The sequence below is a fragment of the Acanthopagrus latus genome, chromosome 3 (genome assembly GCF_904848185.1).
Source record: "Acanthopagrus latus isolate v.2019 chromosome 3, fAcaLat1.1, whole genome shotgun sequence".
NCBI classification, from domain to species: Eukaryota; Metazoa; Chordata; class Actinopteri; order Spariformes; family Sparidae; genus Acanthopagrus; species Acanthopagrus latus.
The window spans coordinates 9,372,080-9,388,940 of record NC_051041.1 but is presented as its reverse complement, the minus strand read 5'-3'; the positions used below and the strand labels follow the sequence as shown (position 1 = coordinate 9,388,940).

The 16,861-nt window shown below is 40.3% G+C and overlaps 2 protein-coding genes across 3 annotated transcripts; both read left to right on the top strand.

Annotated features, from left to right (window-relative positions):
• Nucleotides 1-217: 217 nt before the first annotated feature.
• LOC119016792 (phosphatidylinositol 4-phosphate 5-kinase type-1 alpha-like) lies at nt 218-10,789 on the top strand. 2 transcript variants are annotated; one of them, XM_037093042.1, is made up of 17 exons: nt 218-380; nt 742-870; nt 1,936-1,977; nt 2,184-2,218; nt 2,438-2,524; nt 3,866-3,996; nt 4,107-4,224; nt 4,504-4,656; nt 5,494-5,793; nt 5,966-6,174; nt 6,294-6,377; nt 6,682-6,730; nt 6,819-6,903; nt 7,081-7,248; nt 7,402-7,603; nt 8,029-8,116; nt 8,211-10,789. In XM_037093042.1, exons 2-17 carry the CDS (start codon nt 822-824, stop codon nt 8,214-8,216), a joined length of 1,806 nt encoding a protein of 601 aa, XP_036948937.1. In that variant the 5' UTR covers nt 218-380; nt 742-821; the 3' UTR covers nt 8,217-10,789. The 2 variants fall into 2 exon arrangements, with proteins under 2 accessions (XP_036948937.1, XP_036948938.1); XM_037093043.1 differs by lacking the exon at nt 1,936-1,977.
• A 726-nt stretch (nt 10,790-11,515) lies between these two features.
• Nucleotides 11,516-16,783, top strand: LOC119016589 (26S proteasome non-ATPase regulatory subunit 4). The gene is made up of 10 exons (XM_037092546.1): nt 11,516-11,671; nt 12,302-12,442; nt 12,578-12,692; nt 12,857-12,943; nt 13,105-13,173; nt 13,313-13,528; nt 14,761-14,869; nt 14,994-15,125; nt 15,222-15,274; nt 16,213-16,783. Exons 1-10 carry the CDS (start codon nt 11,646-11,648, stop codon nt 16,381-16,383), a joined length of 1,119 nt encoding a protein of 372 aa, XP_036948441.1. The 5' UTR covers nt 11,516-11,645; the 3' UTR covers nt 16,384-16,783.
• Nucleotides 16,784-16,861: the final 78 nt, after the last annotated feature.

Below are 16,861 nucleotides of genomic sequence, written 5' to 3'. Positions count from 1 at the left end.
TTTTGCAAAGAAATCTTAATCAGAAGTGAAAGATCTTCATTGACTGTTTTTGTTAGGCCTGAACAAAGTAATTGAAGAAAACATCTTTGCTGTCATGTCTGTACAAATTGAAAATTGACTTTAAAGGACAACACAATTTTACACTGTTTTACTTTGTTTGTATATGGCGGACCCAGCCACCTTTCTAGTTCTGTGCGTTTTATTATGAAAGTTATACCGGATGTTCCGTTCTTGCTCGAGCTAGCAGAGCAGAACACAAACGGCCGCTTCCGCATTGCTTCCTTGTTTATTAGATTGAGGGAAAACAGTGACTTTAGAAGAAAAAAAGTTTACTTTTTCTTTCTCTGGAAGCGGCGGGAACTCCTCCTCAAGATATTCGAGTGAGTTGACGATTTTATTGTGTTGATGTTGGTTATTTATTAGCGAGAGTAGCTGGGTTGAAGTTAGAAAGTTAAATCAGGGTTAGCAGCTAGCTTTCTCGCCTCTGCTTCGTTAAATGTCGCAATCCAGACATCTGTGCATTGTGCCAGCATGTTTCAACACACAGTGGTTTTTTTTTTTACCATTTCTGTAAATGACATTACCGAGCTGATAGTTTAGTTGACCGAAAGCCTCTTGTCCTGTGTGATTCCAGGTCAGCTCTTCCATCAGCAGAGCCAGCAGTCAACGTGGCTGATGTCAATATTTGTAGCATGAAGTCATCCCTGTGTGCAGTCAATGTCTTGCTTTTTGTCCATACAGACTCCAAGATACCTGAAGTGCTCTCACAGAAGAAGCTGTCCACGTTTAATCTCCAGGAGTGAACAAGTGTCTGCTCTTGAATGGCCACAGCTGCAGAGGAGCCTCCAGGGCTACAGGGCCCCTCTGGGTGTAAGTACTGTATTATTATGTGTAACCCCACCTTCTCAGATGAAATGTGTTTCATATAAGTTCTCACACACTTACTGATACAGACACGTGGACATTGGCTCGGGGTATGGACATTTCTGAGCAAGTCATCAGAATCTAAACAATCTACCTATAATACACAACTTGTGTGACCACGTGAAATGTAATCTTTGAATGGTCACCAATGTTGGATCTACTGTTCGTACACTCTTATGACTGATGTACACTTAGGTACACGATTAGGTACGCCAAGCTTCAAGAGTAGCAGTCTAGTGCCTTCATAAAAAATATCATTTTCAGTTTTTCTTATAAAAGAGAAGTGTTGACCCAACTTTGTTGCAATCTTTGCGGCTCCAATTTGTGTTGCTGTTGAACTTTATTGCATTATACTGAGAAGTGTTTTGATGTTTCACCACATCTCATTTAAGTAATTGTAGTCATGTCAAAATGCATTTCTGTAACTCATTTGAAAACAACACGAGTTGACCAAAGTGTTTAACAAATAAAAGAAAACAATGTCAACATAACAGACAATAAATGGTTATGCATTAACCCAAGATAAGATAACCAGTTCAAGAAGAGATCTCTGGGCAATGTAAAATTAGACACAAACTATTAAAACACATTTCTTAGAATAGGAGACTGTGAGACAACTGAGTGGAAATAAAAAAACAGTTACTTATTATTTCATTTCCATTAAACTGTGGAATTCATAAGAAATAGATTAATAGGAAAAATGGTCAAAAACAAGTTCAAAATACATCCTGACTTATATACTGCCTGGTATGAATCTAGCTTTAAAACATCTGGATTAGGGCTGGACATGTTCACATTATGATAACCATCTTAAAAAATGTCACCTAAGCCGTCCCAGTTCACGTCACGGATTTCTTCAAAAGGAAGAAAAAAGAACAACATCAGCACCTATAAAGAAAACCTACTCTATTGACATTTAAGTATAAATTCATTCTATCACTCATTGGCCCTGTATGAAATCACATTAATGGTAATAGCGTACTTATCCAATTCCTCCCATTCCACGCAAAGACCTGCAGAGTCAGTTCTGGAGGAGACTGTCTTCTCTCAGAGGTAATGAACGAGGTGCGTCTGCATGCTTGTTTCAAAGCTCAGCTGCACTCTTTGTTTTCAGCATTAGGGAATGTTAGACGCTGTTTCGAGCTGTGTGTTTGATATGAATGCATTCAATGTTAGAATTTGCTTTTACTGTGATTGTTTTTTTTTATTTATTATTTCTGAATAACTCGTATGTGTTCTCCATTTTTTTTTCACTCCAGATTCGCCTGGTACTCGAAAAAATGCTGCTATTGAGGTAACTCATTTGTTTGATGGAAATGTGTGATGCAGCTCCGTGTCAGTTAGGAAACAGTCATTACGTCCTTCTCAGGCAGTTTGGAAATTACGGATATTAAGCTGACGCATCCTTTATTCCTTCCTCTTTTAAACATGAGAATGCTTCCCATTGCTTCAGATTTGCATTTGAGTTTTTTTCCTCTTGTAATTCTGCCTTCACCCACGTTTGTGCTGACAGGGACCAAGCACCACCATGACTCAGAACATGAAAAAGACTATCGGCCACAGAGGAATCGATCCCACTGGAGAGACAACGTACAAGAAGGTGGTTATTTTCTCAGTCCATTAATCTGCAATTTACTTCCCATAAAAGGAGCAATTTGTAAGACATGGCTAGAATATCAGTTTCAGACATTCAAAAAATTACTAACATTATCAACAACGTGTGTAAAAACACTAATGTTATGTCAGAGACATCTATGTATTGTGTTGCAGCGATGTCTTCTGTAGTTAGCATGCTAACCCCTCTTTTCTCCTAATGCCAGTTTGTAACGCAAGATTTGGTGGTGTGGTAGCTGCTGTAGTTTCAGCTGGGAGATGCAAAAGCAGCAAGTCTGCTACTTGGTTGACATCAACAAAAGAAACTCACAAAAGAAGATATTTAAAAAGCCATTTTACTTACTAAACAGAAAAATACAACTTTACGCCATCTGAATTCATGTTTCTCTCTTTTACCAGGCCATGAGCGGCTCGTTAACTTATCATAAACCAAGTTAAACTAAATAAAACAGTCTTGGTTTGTCTTTGCTTTATCATCTTTGGTTTCACAGAGCAGGATGTGAAAATACCATAGATCAACATTCCATTTTCGGCTGCTGCTTAATTATCGCAGTCTCACTCGCACTTCTGCTGCTTCATATTACGTCTGTCCCAGTCTGCTGGATCTTCTTGTCACCAGAGTCATATTCCTGGCCAGTGTTAGTCTCATCCACAATGTTGGAATGTACTGTACGTATTAGCAGTTATGCTGCCCCCAATGGTTTTGGCACAACCTTCAAATTCTGGGCATTTCTTGCAAAGTACAATTTTAATTGCCTAGTCTGTAAATGTGTTTTTGATTTAAAAAATAGTAGTGAATGTGTATCATGATTTCTGAGAGTTGACATCTTTATATGTCTTGTTTCATCAGATGAACTATCAAACACGTGATTAATAAATTAATTAAACAGTTAATTGATTTTCAGTTAGCTGCGGATTCATCTTCTGTTGATTGTCTAATCAAAATTAAGTAGTTGGTAAAACTTTTCACGTCCTGTTGTTGAGTTTGTTTATGATTGGTTAATATATATTGATTGCTCTCTAGTGGCAATGTCCAAAAGAATCTTGAGAGATCCAAAACACAGATAAACTGAAAGTATTATGCCAGGTTCTTATTTCTGCATTATTTTGTTTCCCAGAAGCTCTACGTCTGTTTACCTCGTGCTTACTCACGCTTAAAGTTGTGTAGTTGAGATAATGTGTGATTGTTTTTCCAGCATCAACTGATGATCTGCAAAAGTTACCTGCCATCGTGGCATGTGAACCTTAGTGAGTTAACTACCAAAGACAGAATGAGCTGCATTTTTCTTTTGATTAATTTTCCATGTTTTTTTTTTCCATCGTGCAGACGACATCATCAGCCCTGAAAGGTGCCATCCAGTTAGGCATCACGCACACAGTGGGTAGCTTAAGCCAGAAACCTGAGAGAGATGTGCTGCTGCAGGACTTTGAAGTGGTGGAAAGCATTTTCTTTCCCAGGTGAGTCTTTAAAGTGATGAAGTAAAGATGATTCTACATTAATAAGTCATACTGTGTTTGGTTTACTCTTCTCCCTCCTGTTTTTTTTTTTATTTTTTTTTTACCGGCAGTGAGGGGAGCAACCTGACACCAGCCCACCATTATGGAGACTTCAGGTTCAAGACGTATGCACCGATCGCCTTTCGCTACTTCAGGGAAATGTTTGGCATCCGGCCTGACGACTACATGGTATTCTTGTTTACTCAGCATCTGTAATCCTCAAAGAAATGTGGATAAAGCTCTGCAGAAATGAGTGGTGAACTGTAACAAGAAATTCGTTTTTGAGGAACTGGAAAGAGTGAAATTAAGGAAGTGTGAAATAATGCAGTGTTGACACAGTATGGGTGGAGCTGCTGACAAGGCAGCGCTGACTATTGATTGTCCTGTGTTTAACCTGTTAATCTGTGTGGTTGTTGTTTGTTTGTTTTCCATCACAAACCTAACCAGCCTGCTCTGCTCTGATCGCAGTATTCTCTGTGTAATGAGGACCTGATCGAGCTGTCAAACTCCGGGGCCAGTGGATCTCTCTTCTACCTCTCCAGTGATGATGAGTTCATTATTAAGACAGTGCAGCACAAAGAGGCTGAATTTCTACAGAAATTGCTTCCAGGATACTTTATGGTAAGATTTGGTGAAGGGATTTAAGATACAAGAGGATTTCAGCAGAATAAATGTGCACATGATTATCCCACATAGTAACAACTATGGACTGACACTGTCTGCATGTGTTGGAGTCATAAGTACACATCTGTAGCTCATTTAGATCAAGTAACAGATGCTTTTTTGGCTGTACTTGAACATGACAACCTTCTGTTGCTCCTAACCTTCTCTAATATCACTTTTAAACGCCATCGCAGTCGATCTCTGTTCAACACATTGTGAGCCGCAATCAAATTTCTGTCTTAGTTCTGTCTTTACTTTCTTCATAGTCTGACAGCAGAAAATGGAGGTCTACAAAGAAATTCAGCCCTAAATCACAAACATGCTGATTTGCACATGACTATCTATGTTATTGGCGTAATATGCAGTGGAATTTTTACTTTACGGATTATGGACATAGCAGATCAGCACAAGATTGTGATGAATGATCTGCTCCACAGTTATTAAAAATGACAAGAGGTCATTGCTTGTGTGGTTTATGCTGTTGGTTGAAAAAAAAGGAGCTAATGACTAACTAAATAATAATAATCATCATAATGATCATCATTAATGAAAATGATCATGAGTTGCACAACCACACACATCCAACCACATGTTAGCCAATGACTGACTGTGCAACTTGAAAGATAATGCATGTTACATCTCCGTATTTGCATTTTCAAAATCATACTGACTGTCTTAAGATGTCTCTACAATTTTATATCTAAATATGGTGGTATATTTGTTGCTGACTACATCATATGTGTGGGACAGTGTGTTTATTTTGACTAATATGTTCCCCTCTCCACTCTCCTGCAGAACCTAAACCAGAACAAGCGGACCTTATTACCAAAGTTTTATGGACTCTACTGTGTCCAGGCAGCGGGGAAGAACATCCGCATCGTAGTCATGAACAATCTGCTCCCGAGCGCTGTGCGAATGCACCTCAAGTATGATCTGAAAGGCTCCACGTACAAGCGGCGGGCCTCACCTAAAGAGAGAGAAAAGGCCGTTCCAACATACAAGGACCTGGATTTCATGCAGGACATGCAGGAGGGGCTGCTAATGGAGGGGGACAAGTACAGTGCTGTTTGCAAGACCATCCACAGAGACTGTCGGGTAAGACTACAGAATAATCTCTGTCGCAACATGAACCTACAAGTGTGATTGTTCTCTGTTTGATCTTAGATTAAAACGCCTAGTTTACTAAAAGAATTCCTTGCATTTTTCTTGCGAATCTAATCTCAATCACTGCCCTCACAATCCTTGTTATCCTTTATTTCCATTCCAGCTTTTGCAAAGTTTTAAGATTATGGATTACAGCCTCCTGGTGGGAGTCCACAACCTAGATCAGGCTTGTCGAGAGCAGGCCAGTGAAGAGGCGGTGGCCGGAGCTGCGGACCAAAGGAGGCCACCAGGCCAAAAGTCCCTGTACAGCACGGCTATAGAGGCCATCCAGGCTGATGCAGGGAGCATGGGATCAGAGGACACGGAGGACAAGTGAGTGTTCGCGTGGCCTTAGAGAGGTCATGTGTCAGGCAACTTCCTTGTCACATTTTCTGTCACCACAACGAAGGAACGACAGATCATTAAATAAATACTTTTGCTTTACTTTACAGAACTGGAGGCATCCCAGCACGGAACTCAAAAGGCGAGAGGCTGCTGGTGTATATTGGTATCATTGACATTCTGCAGTCCTACAGGTAAACACTTCAATGATCCGTCTCTGTCTGCACAGGATGTGCTTAGACATAGTATTGAGTGTCCAAGAGCGCTGGTTAAGTGTCCAGAGTCCATGAGAAGTAGATACATCTCTTATTTGTTAAACAAAATCAATCTAAATAGCTGACGAATGAGCAAGTGACTGTGAAGTATGAATAAGGTTGTGCAAGTGTGGCCTCGGCTGTGTTTCAGTAAAATCTGCTGTGAAGATGTTGCGTGAAACCAAATATGTTTCATCTTGTAACTTCATTTTACTAAATCCAGATTTTCTGTGCTGTTTTTCAGATTCGTAAAGAGGCTCGAACACTCGTGGAAAGCTCTGGTTCACGATGGGGTGAGATCCCTTTACTGGCCTCAGTTAACTGTGTTTAAGGTGAACAGATGTATATTCTGTAACCCCTGTAATCATTCCTTTTCTTTAGGACACTGTATCAGTGCACAGACCTGGATTCTATGCAGAAAGATTTGAGAAGTTCATGTGCAATGCGGTCTTCAGGAAGATCTCATGTGAGTATAGAGACAAAGGTGTGTTCTGTTTTATTTTGTCACCACAGTGATCAAGGGAACAGAATCCTCTGCTTGGTCTTCATTTTGTAGATCAGGATTTCTTCCGTTACTAGTAACACTACCGAACAATTTTAGGCTCTATGGCCTCTTCGTTAACATTTTCCCTTTTATGTCCAGTGAAGACCTCCCCATCTAAGAAGCGCCGTGCTGTGGCACATGGGCCTTTGAAAAAGACAGCTGGCTCTGGGCCTTTACTGATGACCCAAACCAGCGGCAACAACCAGCACCCTTTACTTCAGCATCAAGTCAGCACCGACACCATAGAAAACACTGAAGGAGACAACGGTAAGAGCTGGGGATTTTTTGGGTTTCAGCTGGAATGCAAAACAAGTGAAAATGAATTTTGTTGAGGGATACCCACATAGATTCAGTCTTCCAGCATGTGAAGTGCTTCTCTCACAACACAGGATTAACAGTTTTTCCTCCTGTCATGCCCAGTCATGCAGTCAGGTCGCCCCGACCTCCTCCCAAAGAGCTTACCTCCCAGCGGCGCTGTTGGCAACACAACCGTCGCCTCCTCCGTGGGAAACCCTGGATTTGCTCCTACAAGTCAGAATCTGCCTCAGGATTCCAGCAGGTCAGCAGGATTGGATTCAAACAACACGGCGAGCAAAGACAAGGAGCACAGCACCCCCAAGAGGTGAGAGGAAAAATATCAGCAGGACTCAGAGGGACCTTTGTTTTAGGCTGTGTACAAATCGCATCTGTTCTACTTCTTCCGGCTGGACCTAACCCGAACAAACAATTTTAGTGGTTGACCTTTTGCCGGTGATGAACGGGTTGGGAATGAAGGCGGAGTGGGAGTCTGAGCTTAAGGCAAATATGCCCCTTAACCAGAATCTCAGGAAAATCAACATGTGAGAGGGCACTGCAGCAACTTTAGAATTTCCATCTAGTGTCAAACATCAGAAATAACGCCATGCAAATCTCAAGTAATTTCTTTTTCAACAGAGGCATAAAGGTTGGTGTGCGTGTATTCACTTGATATATTTGTTCACACATACAGACTCCATGTTTCATAATGTATTGAGCTCAGTTTACTTATAGCCCTTTGTTTGTCCGCAGCGCTCAGTTTGGGACCCTTGAAGAAAGTATTGGTGCTGAGGATGTGATCTCACTCAGTGACATTGTTCCTAACACAAGCAAATGCTCTGTAAGTTGATAGAATGGTTTTTTTCTCAGGCTTTTCTGTGACACTTTTCACTTATACTGAATGTTTAACAAGGTTATTTCCTTTGGGTTTACAGGTATAGCTGGGCGAAGGAGACATGGACTGAAATGAACTGAAACAAACTTTGAGTTTGTTATGAGCACAGAGGAAATGTTACAGTTCCCCTTGGTGTGATTTAAGGTACCAACATTGAAAAGTTATAGAGTGAATCAGCTCAACTAAGGGGGATATTAATGTTTTGTTGTTTTTGTTGTTGTTGACGTTTTTGCACTTTGATTTCCACATCTCAACATGGAATGAGCACGTAAGTGGGTGGTTATGTTCCGACACTAGTTATTGAGGGTGCATTAATGCTGTGGTTATCAAACACTATTATTCATCTCAAAGGAATGCTTCCATGCACAACCAAAGATTGTTCTTGGCACTGATGTGCTCAGTTAAACCAGCATTCTTCTAACATGAGGACTTTGCCTTATGAGAGAACTTTTTATTTAAGCGTAGTTACAAAATTAATTGTCTCCTCTTTTGTGTTTACCAAACTAGTGCAGCACATCCTCATGCATACGTGCTCTGTAAAAGCCAGAACCTAGAGGACTGTTTCTGATCCTTTTGAGTCAAATGCTTTCGCAGAAATCCATGTAATTTGGGTTGTGAACACAATTTTTCTTAATAAAAAGGTTTTAATTTCTGTATTGATACAAGGTAAGCTGCTGTTTCTTAAGCTTACTCTGAATACAAATGATGCTGGAAAAGAGGTGATCCTCAGTTTGCGGTTTCTATTTAACCAGCAGTTGTAATGGACCTGTGCTATTTTTAAGACTGTGAATCCTTAAATGTCATCTCTCTCAAGTTCAGGTCTTAGGGGTTTTAGAACATGAGGGGTTATATGCTTGTACACTCTGCAATCTGATATCAGTTTCAGGTTTAGGGTGTAGGCTGGGTTATGTCCAGATGTGACCAGAGAACTAATGCTCAGATGACAGCAAGGTGACCTGGGGCCTGTCTCATAAAGTTAGATTAAGTCAGCTAATTTTAATAGAAACCTTGTCTTGTTCATTGTCAGAGAGTGCCCAAGTTTTAGTTTGAGTTTTGTTGCAATGTCAACTAATCTAGCAATGCAGTTCAGCTCCTTCAGCTTGTTCTCCATTCAGATTCAAAGGTGTTTCGCTGGGGCAGCAAAACAGAGTTAAGTTAATTATTGAAGTAACTGTAGTAAATAAAACTGACTGATGCAAACTTATCTGACGGTCAGTGCATATTGTAACAATGTCGCCCCCCAAGAACATAATCTCCAATGTGTAACTGTGAGTAGAAATACTCCCATAGACCCATTAATAGGACACTATCATATATAACTACAGGTCATCAGCATGATTAATGTCATTTATGCAACGTGCCCACTAACATCATGGAGTTGTGTAACTACAGCACCTGTGGTTGGTGTGTGTGTGCGTATGTGCGTGCATGTGTTAATGATGTAACACTATTTGATTGATGTGTTATCTATTTTATTTTATATTTGAGTGGTGAACTTAGCATTTCCCAAACAATACTCCTATTAATTGGCAGTAAATACAGCCTTTATCGCTGCTGTTTCCTGTTTCACCACATCTCTTATCAAGTTCATTTTTGTTGATGTTGCATGATGCGATTGGTTTTTGGTAAAGACGAGTTAACGGAGCACGTTGTGTGAGTTTTGTGAGACAGGTCATCGGTGTAATGTGTAGTGAGGCTGGATAACCTCCAGAGGTTTTTGAGACAGGCCCCAACTATCATATAGATGCTATTTTTTTTCTTCATTAGCAACAAATGGTGATGGCTGCCTGGTGTGTATAGTACAACTTGTTAACTCAAACTAGTAGATGCAGTGTTGGTGGTTCCAAAGTAGATGCACAGCGATTTAACCTAAGGTTCCACTTGCGACATTTGGAAAAAAATGGAACGTTTCAAAATGAATTTTTAGTCTTACAGCATAAAAGAAATCAGTCATTTGAAAGATGAATCGAATGCTTAGAAGAACTATGCAACAAAAGTCTTTGTTTACTCTTTAAATGATTCCCCCACCAAGATTAGATGAACAACCATCATGTGCGATTTTTATACATCCTGTAGATGGTCTGCGGCAGTTATTTTACTCTACCAGCTGTGGTTTCAAACTGTCTCCTGGACAATGCTCTGTCCTAATATATTTAAAGTGAAACGGTGCCTTATTGTAAAAACACATGCAGCCTATGAACCAAACATGTAAATAGTCAAGTGTATTATAGTATTTATTATTGTATGTATTGCTCTGGTTTCCAAAATGTTTATTAATGGTGATGTGGGATTGAAAATGTGCCTTTTTTCTCGCCCAGCAAACCTGTATCAAAAGGCATCCAGCTATAGAAGTAGTCCTTTGTTCTTTGCAATGATTTTGATTGTTAATACAACGACTGGTGAATCATCCTCTGTATGCTTTAATTCGTATTCACTTGCCTTTGAAGTATGTACAATAAATGTGTGCACATCCGTAGACAAGAATCACAAAAATGCCTTTTCACAGAACATGTATTCAGACGTTCTCTCTCTCTTTCTCTTTGGGAGATGTCGTGTTTTTGTACACTTGCACCTGAAGTTATTAAAGAATAAACGCCTTGTTACTTTGGTTTGATTATATAGCCGTCAGTTTTTTTATATCTCTTACAGTGTCATAACATCAAACTTACTAACACATAACATCTCTTGGTTGCATCACACCCGGCAATTTGTCAGATGAATAGACATGACTGGTTTATGGAAAATGTTGGATTAATATTATTTTTTGCATTTATAAGATGAAGTTTCTTGATTTGTAAGGTATTTGAGTTTGATGATGCGATGAAAAGACTTCCCCCGTCTGGTTATTTTACACATTAACAACTTCTTAACTGAGTTTCTGGAAAATATACTCTATATCAAGTTATTCTTAGTTAACTTCTTATTACAATACAGAATTGCATATATGCTAATAATTGATCCATTTCACCCAGTCCTGGTCTGTTTCTAAAAGCCAGTTAATATAAACTGTTAAGTCGAGATAAGTTTATTGGTAGTGTTGTATAAGCTACTGAAAAGTCCTACTTGAGTAAAATTAAAGATATCATTTTAAAATATTACTGTGATAAATTAGAAATAGAAAAAATAGAAAAAAATCTAATAAAACTGAATGAGCCCCAACTAGACATACATACATTTGAAAGCTCTAGAAAAAGCAACAAAGACTATCTTGAGTTCAGGTTTACATAAAAAAAAAAAACAAACAGATGTAGATTCTGTATCGTCTCCACGAAAGCAGATTCCTTCTGCTGAACAAGATTAGTTGATAGTTTTTGATTGGAAAAGTGGATCTCAAGGTTTTTCTATTCAACTACGCTCCCCTCGTCGGTAAAATCACAGGTTGCATCGGACCAATCATGTTCCGCTTTGTTCAGTCTTCGTCCAATAGCGCGTGGGCTTGTAAGATTACGATAGAAAGCAACAAGAAGTTTCCAAAATGGTGCTCGAAAGTACTATGGTCTGGTAAGAACTCTACAATTGTCTTTTTTTAAGTAGCTGTCAATCAGTTGGCGGATCATTCGAAGACGTGGTAAATACTTACAGGGTCGGGTCGTCCATAGGCCTGGATTTAAAGGAAATGTGCCCGTTAACTGTGTTGATAATTGACCGTTGACAGCTAGCACGGTGTCGACAGGCTGAGTCATGATAGCTAAAGTTAGCTTGGATTTGCGGTGTTAGAAAAAGTATTTTGTTCAACTTTGGCACATGCGAACACATTCACGAATGTTGTTCTGTACAATTATATGTGTTTTATCGAAATGACTGACTGACAACACCGATGAATTGACTGTTTCTACCAGTGGAGTATGTGGTGATACGTATTGCTAACGTTAGCAAGCGATGCTAATGCTGGTTTTACGTAGCGTTATATTGTAATGCCAGCTATTAAACAACTACTGACTGGGTGGATGAGACAGGCTTTTCCACGGGGGGCCAATGATGAAGACGAATTTTGATGTCTTAACTCAATTAGCTACTAGTACGACCTAACATTTGACATGGGAATGACACGTCAATTGCTAATGTTAGCCGGCTAGTAAACCTAGCTAAGTGCTGTATAACAGCCACGTTAAACTGTTATGTTCCCCTCAGTGTGGACAACAGTGAATATATGAGAAATGGAGACTTCCTACCAACAAGGCTACAGGCACAACAAGATGCTGTCAACATTGTCTGCCACTCCAAAACACGAACCAATCCAGAAAACAACGTGGGCCTCATCACTATGGCAAAGTAAGCTCTCCTCGCTTCATTTAACAATCACAATGACCCTTCGCATCACTCCCACAACACTAAATAGTGCAAGTTGTTTTGTTTTACGTGATTGCTAAATGTCAGGCGTGGATGTTAACCTTTGTTTTCATGCAGCAACTGCGAGGTCCTGACCACACTGACACCAGATTCTGGCCGCATCCTGTCCAAACTCCACGCTGTCCAGCCCAAAGGAAAGATCTGCTTCTGCACAGGCATCAGAGTGGCTCATGTGTGTAACTTGGATATTTCTATTTTAAATCATTTGTTTGGAACTAAAAAGAAGGTCTCTAATTACTTACTTGATAAATGAAAGGTTTTGCTTTTTGCAACAGTGGTTTTTTGGGGTATTTTTTTTGAGTGGCCATATTTTCATTATGTTTTTTTCCCGCACAGCTGGCCCTAAAACACAGACAAGGGAAAAATCACAAGATGAGGATCATTGCCTTTGTTGGGAGTCCAGTGGAGGATAATGAAAAAGATGTATGTTCAAAGTCTTATATTACATTTTGTGCCGATACCACAGAGAGAAATCTTGTTTTCCTGCCAATATCATGGGTTTAACACACTCCTCTGTTGTCAATGTGTGTCTGTAATTTTTCATCTTTTCCTCCTGCTTCGTTCCAAACCTGCTGATGCTGCAGCTTGTTAAGCTGGCAAAACGCTTGAAAAAAGAGAAAGTGAATGTGGATATCATTAACTTTGGAGAAGAGGTGAGGAGTTCTCAGTTTCTCTTCCATCGCACTGCTGAAAGTTTCATTTATTTTCTTGATTTCCACATGTGAAACTCCTTCCCACCTGTCAATTGAATTGTCAGTTGACCTTGCCCTCTGTCTCCCCCTGTGTATCCAGGAGGTGAACACAGAGAAGCTGACTGCTTTTATAAACACTTTGAACGGTAAGGAGGGGACAGGATCCCATCTGGTCACGGTCCCTCCAGGTCCCAGTCTGGCTGATGCGCTGCTCTCCTCTCCCATCCTGGCTGGTGAAGGAGGTTCCATGATGGGTCTTGGTGCCAGTGACTTTGAGTTTGGTGTGGATCCCAGTGCTGATCCTGAGCTGGCCCTGGTAAGCAACATAAATGCGTAATGCCAAGAAAAACAAACCGTATTTTGAGAAAGAACCTCCAGGGTTCCTTTTATTGCAAATGTTCGTATTTGTTGTGATGTGACCAGAAAAGAAAAAAACAGCAGTTAGTATGTATTACTTGATCATATATAGGTAGGTGGTAGAAAAGGAAAACTCAAATGCCAGATAACACAAGGGTTGGGTACCAAATCTGTCCTACCAGCAACTGATTCACTTTAAATCAATCCTTGCCAGATTTTTGCTCAATAGAGCAAATCTTTCAAGTAATGGTATAGAAAGAAAGAGAGAGTGTGAGATGCCACCCCAGCAAAAAGTCACGATCAGTCAGGGCAACAACCTGCAGTCTTTGTAATGTACATACACACATGCTCTTTTGATTTTAATGTGTCCAAATCCTTAGTATGAAACTGATGGTATGTAATCTGCATTCCATTTATGAGGACATATTACAGTATGCGAGCTTATCTGTAGTGACGACAACAACAACATAACAATGTACAGCGTATTGCTGCCATCTGCTGTTTACTATTTACTATTAAAAAAAATCTAGTCCCATACTGTGCTGATTTTCTGATCGGCTTCCAAGTCTTCAAACAGCTTCCTCCCTTTGAAGCAATACAAGTTGTGCTTGTACTTGATGTTGTTACAGAGAGGGCAAAGTACTGAAAAAAGGTATTTTGGCACTACCACTTACAATGTGAACAAAACCCATCGTTATGAAACACCAGTGTGTTACAGATACTGTGCACATATAAGTACAATACATGTGTATCAGCTCTTTAGAACCAGTGTGACATTAGAAATCACTTATCCCCAAGTTGAAAGCCAATGCAAATCTACTAAGTAAGCAATTTCACTGCTGTAAAGAGAGGCCTTGATAAAGATGATAATAGGCTGTAGGCATCCTTGAAACAGGCCCGTAATGTAAAAACCTTGAAATTTCTTGTATGTATGGTAATTCATTTTGCTTCTGCTGGAAGCTGCAAGTGGATGTTAGTATTGTGTTGTGGACGAACCTTGATGAGAAACATCCCTCTCGTAGCCTTTTTGCATTTTGTCCTTGTATCAGGCCGCTTCACACTGTACCTCCCCATACTCCCACATGTTGGTGCTCTGTGTTATTTATCAGAATAGAATAAAAGGTAGCACTTCAGAGTTGTAAGCGGTGCCCTTTGTCTCTGTTTCTCACTGTGCTTTGTGCACTGCTCTAGGCCTTGCGTGTATCAATGGAGGAGCAGCGACAGAGGCAGGAGGAGGAAGCCCGCAGAGCTGCCGCTGCTTCTGCTGCTGAGGCCGGCGTGCCCACACCCAGCGCAGACGGTAACTGCAGGATCAACAAATAATAGCTTTCACTTGTGTGACAGCGCTGACTAGAATAAATGTTAGGGTTTGATAGAATGATAATTATTGGTCCGTTACTCACTTTTGACTGATCTTGTCACAGAATCAGAGGAGGCCTTACTGAAGATGTCAGTGTCTCAGCCTGAGAGCGGTGCTGCTGTGCTTCCTGACTTCAGTAGCATGACGGAGGAGGAGCAGATAGCCTACGCCATGCAGATGTCTCTTGCTGGGGGAGGTGAGCACATTTCTGCTCTTACTATCACCTATAGTCACGTTCATATTTGCTGGTGTGTCTGTTAAGAAAAGTTCTTTTTACCTGTTCTGTGAACAGAGTATGGAGAAATGGACACAGGAGCTCCGATGGACACAGCTGAATCAGCCAAGGTGAGTTTTCATACGGTTACTTCAAATGAAACTGTAATGTTGTGTATTAGCAAAGAGGAGGAGTTATTTTTGGAAGTTTAGTTTATTTTTATGCACAGACAATGACACAATTTGCAGATGGGGCACTTTCAGTGCCTGAATGGATGTGAAAATCTCCCACTTTAATTAGTCCTACAAAAAAATAAACCACTGTGGGGAAAAATAGGTTTTCAAACAAAGAAAGTTGAAATAATTAAAACTGATGATCACAATACAGACCTAGAGTCAGGGATGGTAGGGTCAAAGATCTGGTCGAGATAAAAACACTCAGGATAACTTTATCACGTTAAATTTATTTCCTGATTTGTGTCGCCAACAAAAACATTAGATCACCTTTACTTACCTTTTATCCAGTCTGTGATGCAATAAAAATATTTTAGTGATGTTAAATGATTCAAGACAGTCTTGTGAAACTGTGAACGCCACAAAAAGAAAACTCTGGAAAAACGCCTCCTGGAATCAGTGGCACATCCCATTCACACGAGGCACAAGTCAAGGACCAGTTGAATCTTGAAGGGCTCTGTTGAACTTCTGTTGTGCTGGAAGTCGGTTGTTGGTTTATGTTAGCTGACTCCATTTCTTAACAAACGTTAGCCACTGTTGCTCTCTGTTAGCGGGGGTTGAGAGGCACTGCATAAAGCCACAATTTGTGTGTCATGGAAAATCTGACCCAAGTCCTTCACAAAGAAATCCATAGTCCAGGAGCATTAAACACCTCATACACATCTTCCACAGGCTTGTATAAAGCAACTGAGATTCATTACATTTCATTACATTGCCAATAAGAAATTGATTATGATGTGAATTGCTGAGAATTGTAACATAGAGCCTCATTAAAACCACTTCAGTAAAGAACTCATCCGTCCTAATCAACTGTATCCTCCATTGTAACTGAACAGGAAGAAGACGACTACGATGTGATGCAAGACCCAGAATTCCTTCAGAGCGTCTTGGAGAACCTGCCCGGTGTCGACCCGAACAACGAAGCCATCCGCAATGCCATGGGCTCCCTGGCCTCCCAGACGGGAAACAAGCCAGACGGCAAAAAGGACGAAGAGAAGAAGAAATGAGGAACGAAAGAGACAAAACCCAAGAACAATTGCTGACTAATGCAGGATTACTTTAACATGCGAAAAAGAAAAGATTGCTGATGCATCGTCTGGCTGACAGCACAGCATGAGACAGCACTCTGAACATTTAATAACATAGGTTTCTGCCAGACACTCGGAAGCGCCAACAAGAATATCTATTTAGTATAAAATCTGACTGAGTGACATGAATTGATATCATCCCCAAAATGTAAAAAAGGATTTTACTCTTGAATCGCCTCCTGCGCTCTTTACTCTTCATTTTCTCTGCACCATATATTGACAAGAGAGAAGAATTTGTGATGACAGGCTCTCAAACTAAACATTTAGCCACACTCCTGTCATGTCTTTGTGTTTTTTGCAATAAAAAGCTGTGTGTATATATGCTGCCTTTTGGTGTGTTTCTTGCCCTCAGAGGCTCTTATTCCCGACAGTGCCGTGTGTGGAGAGGAAGGACAAA

Coding starts and splice junctions, on each gene's coding strand:
- LOC119016792 (XM_037093042.1), top strand. CDS start 822: ATGGCCACAGCTGCAGAGGAGCCTCCAGGGCTACAGGGCCCCTCTGGG. Junction 3,997..4,106: donor GAAAGCATTTTCTTTCCCAG/GTGAGTCTTTAA, acceptor TTTTACCGGCAG/TGAGGGGAGCAACCTGACAC. Junction 7,249..7,401: donor AAACACTGAAGGAGACAACG/GTAAGAGCTGGG, acceptor TGTCATGCCCAG/TCATGCAGTCAGGTCGCCCC.
- LOC119016589 (XM_037092546.1), top strand. CDS start 11,646: ATGGTGCTCGAAAGTACTATGGTCTG. Junction 12,443..12,577: donor GGCCTCATCACTATGGCAAA/GTAAGCTCTCCT, acceptor GTTTTCATGCAG/CAACTGCGAGGTCCTGACCA. Junction 13,529..14,760: donor CTGATCCTGAGCTGGCCCTG/GTAAGCAACATA, acceptor GCACTGCTCTAG/GCCTTGCGTGTATCAATGGA.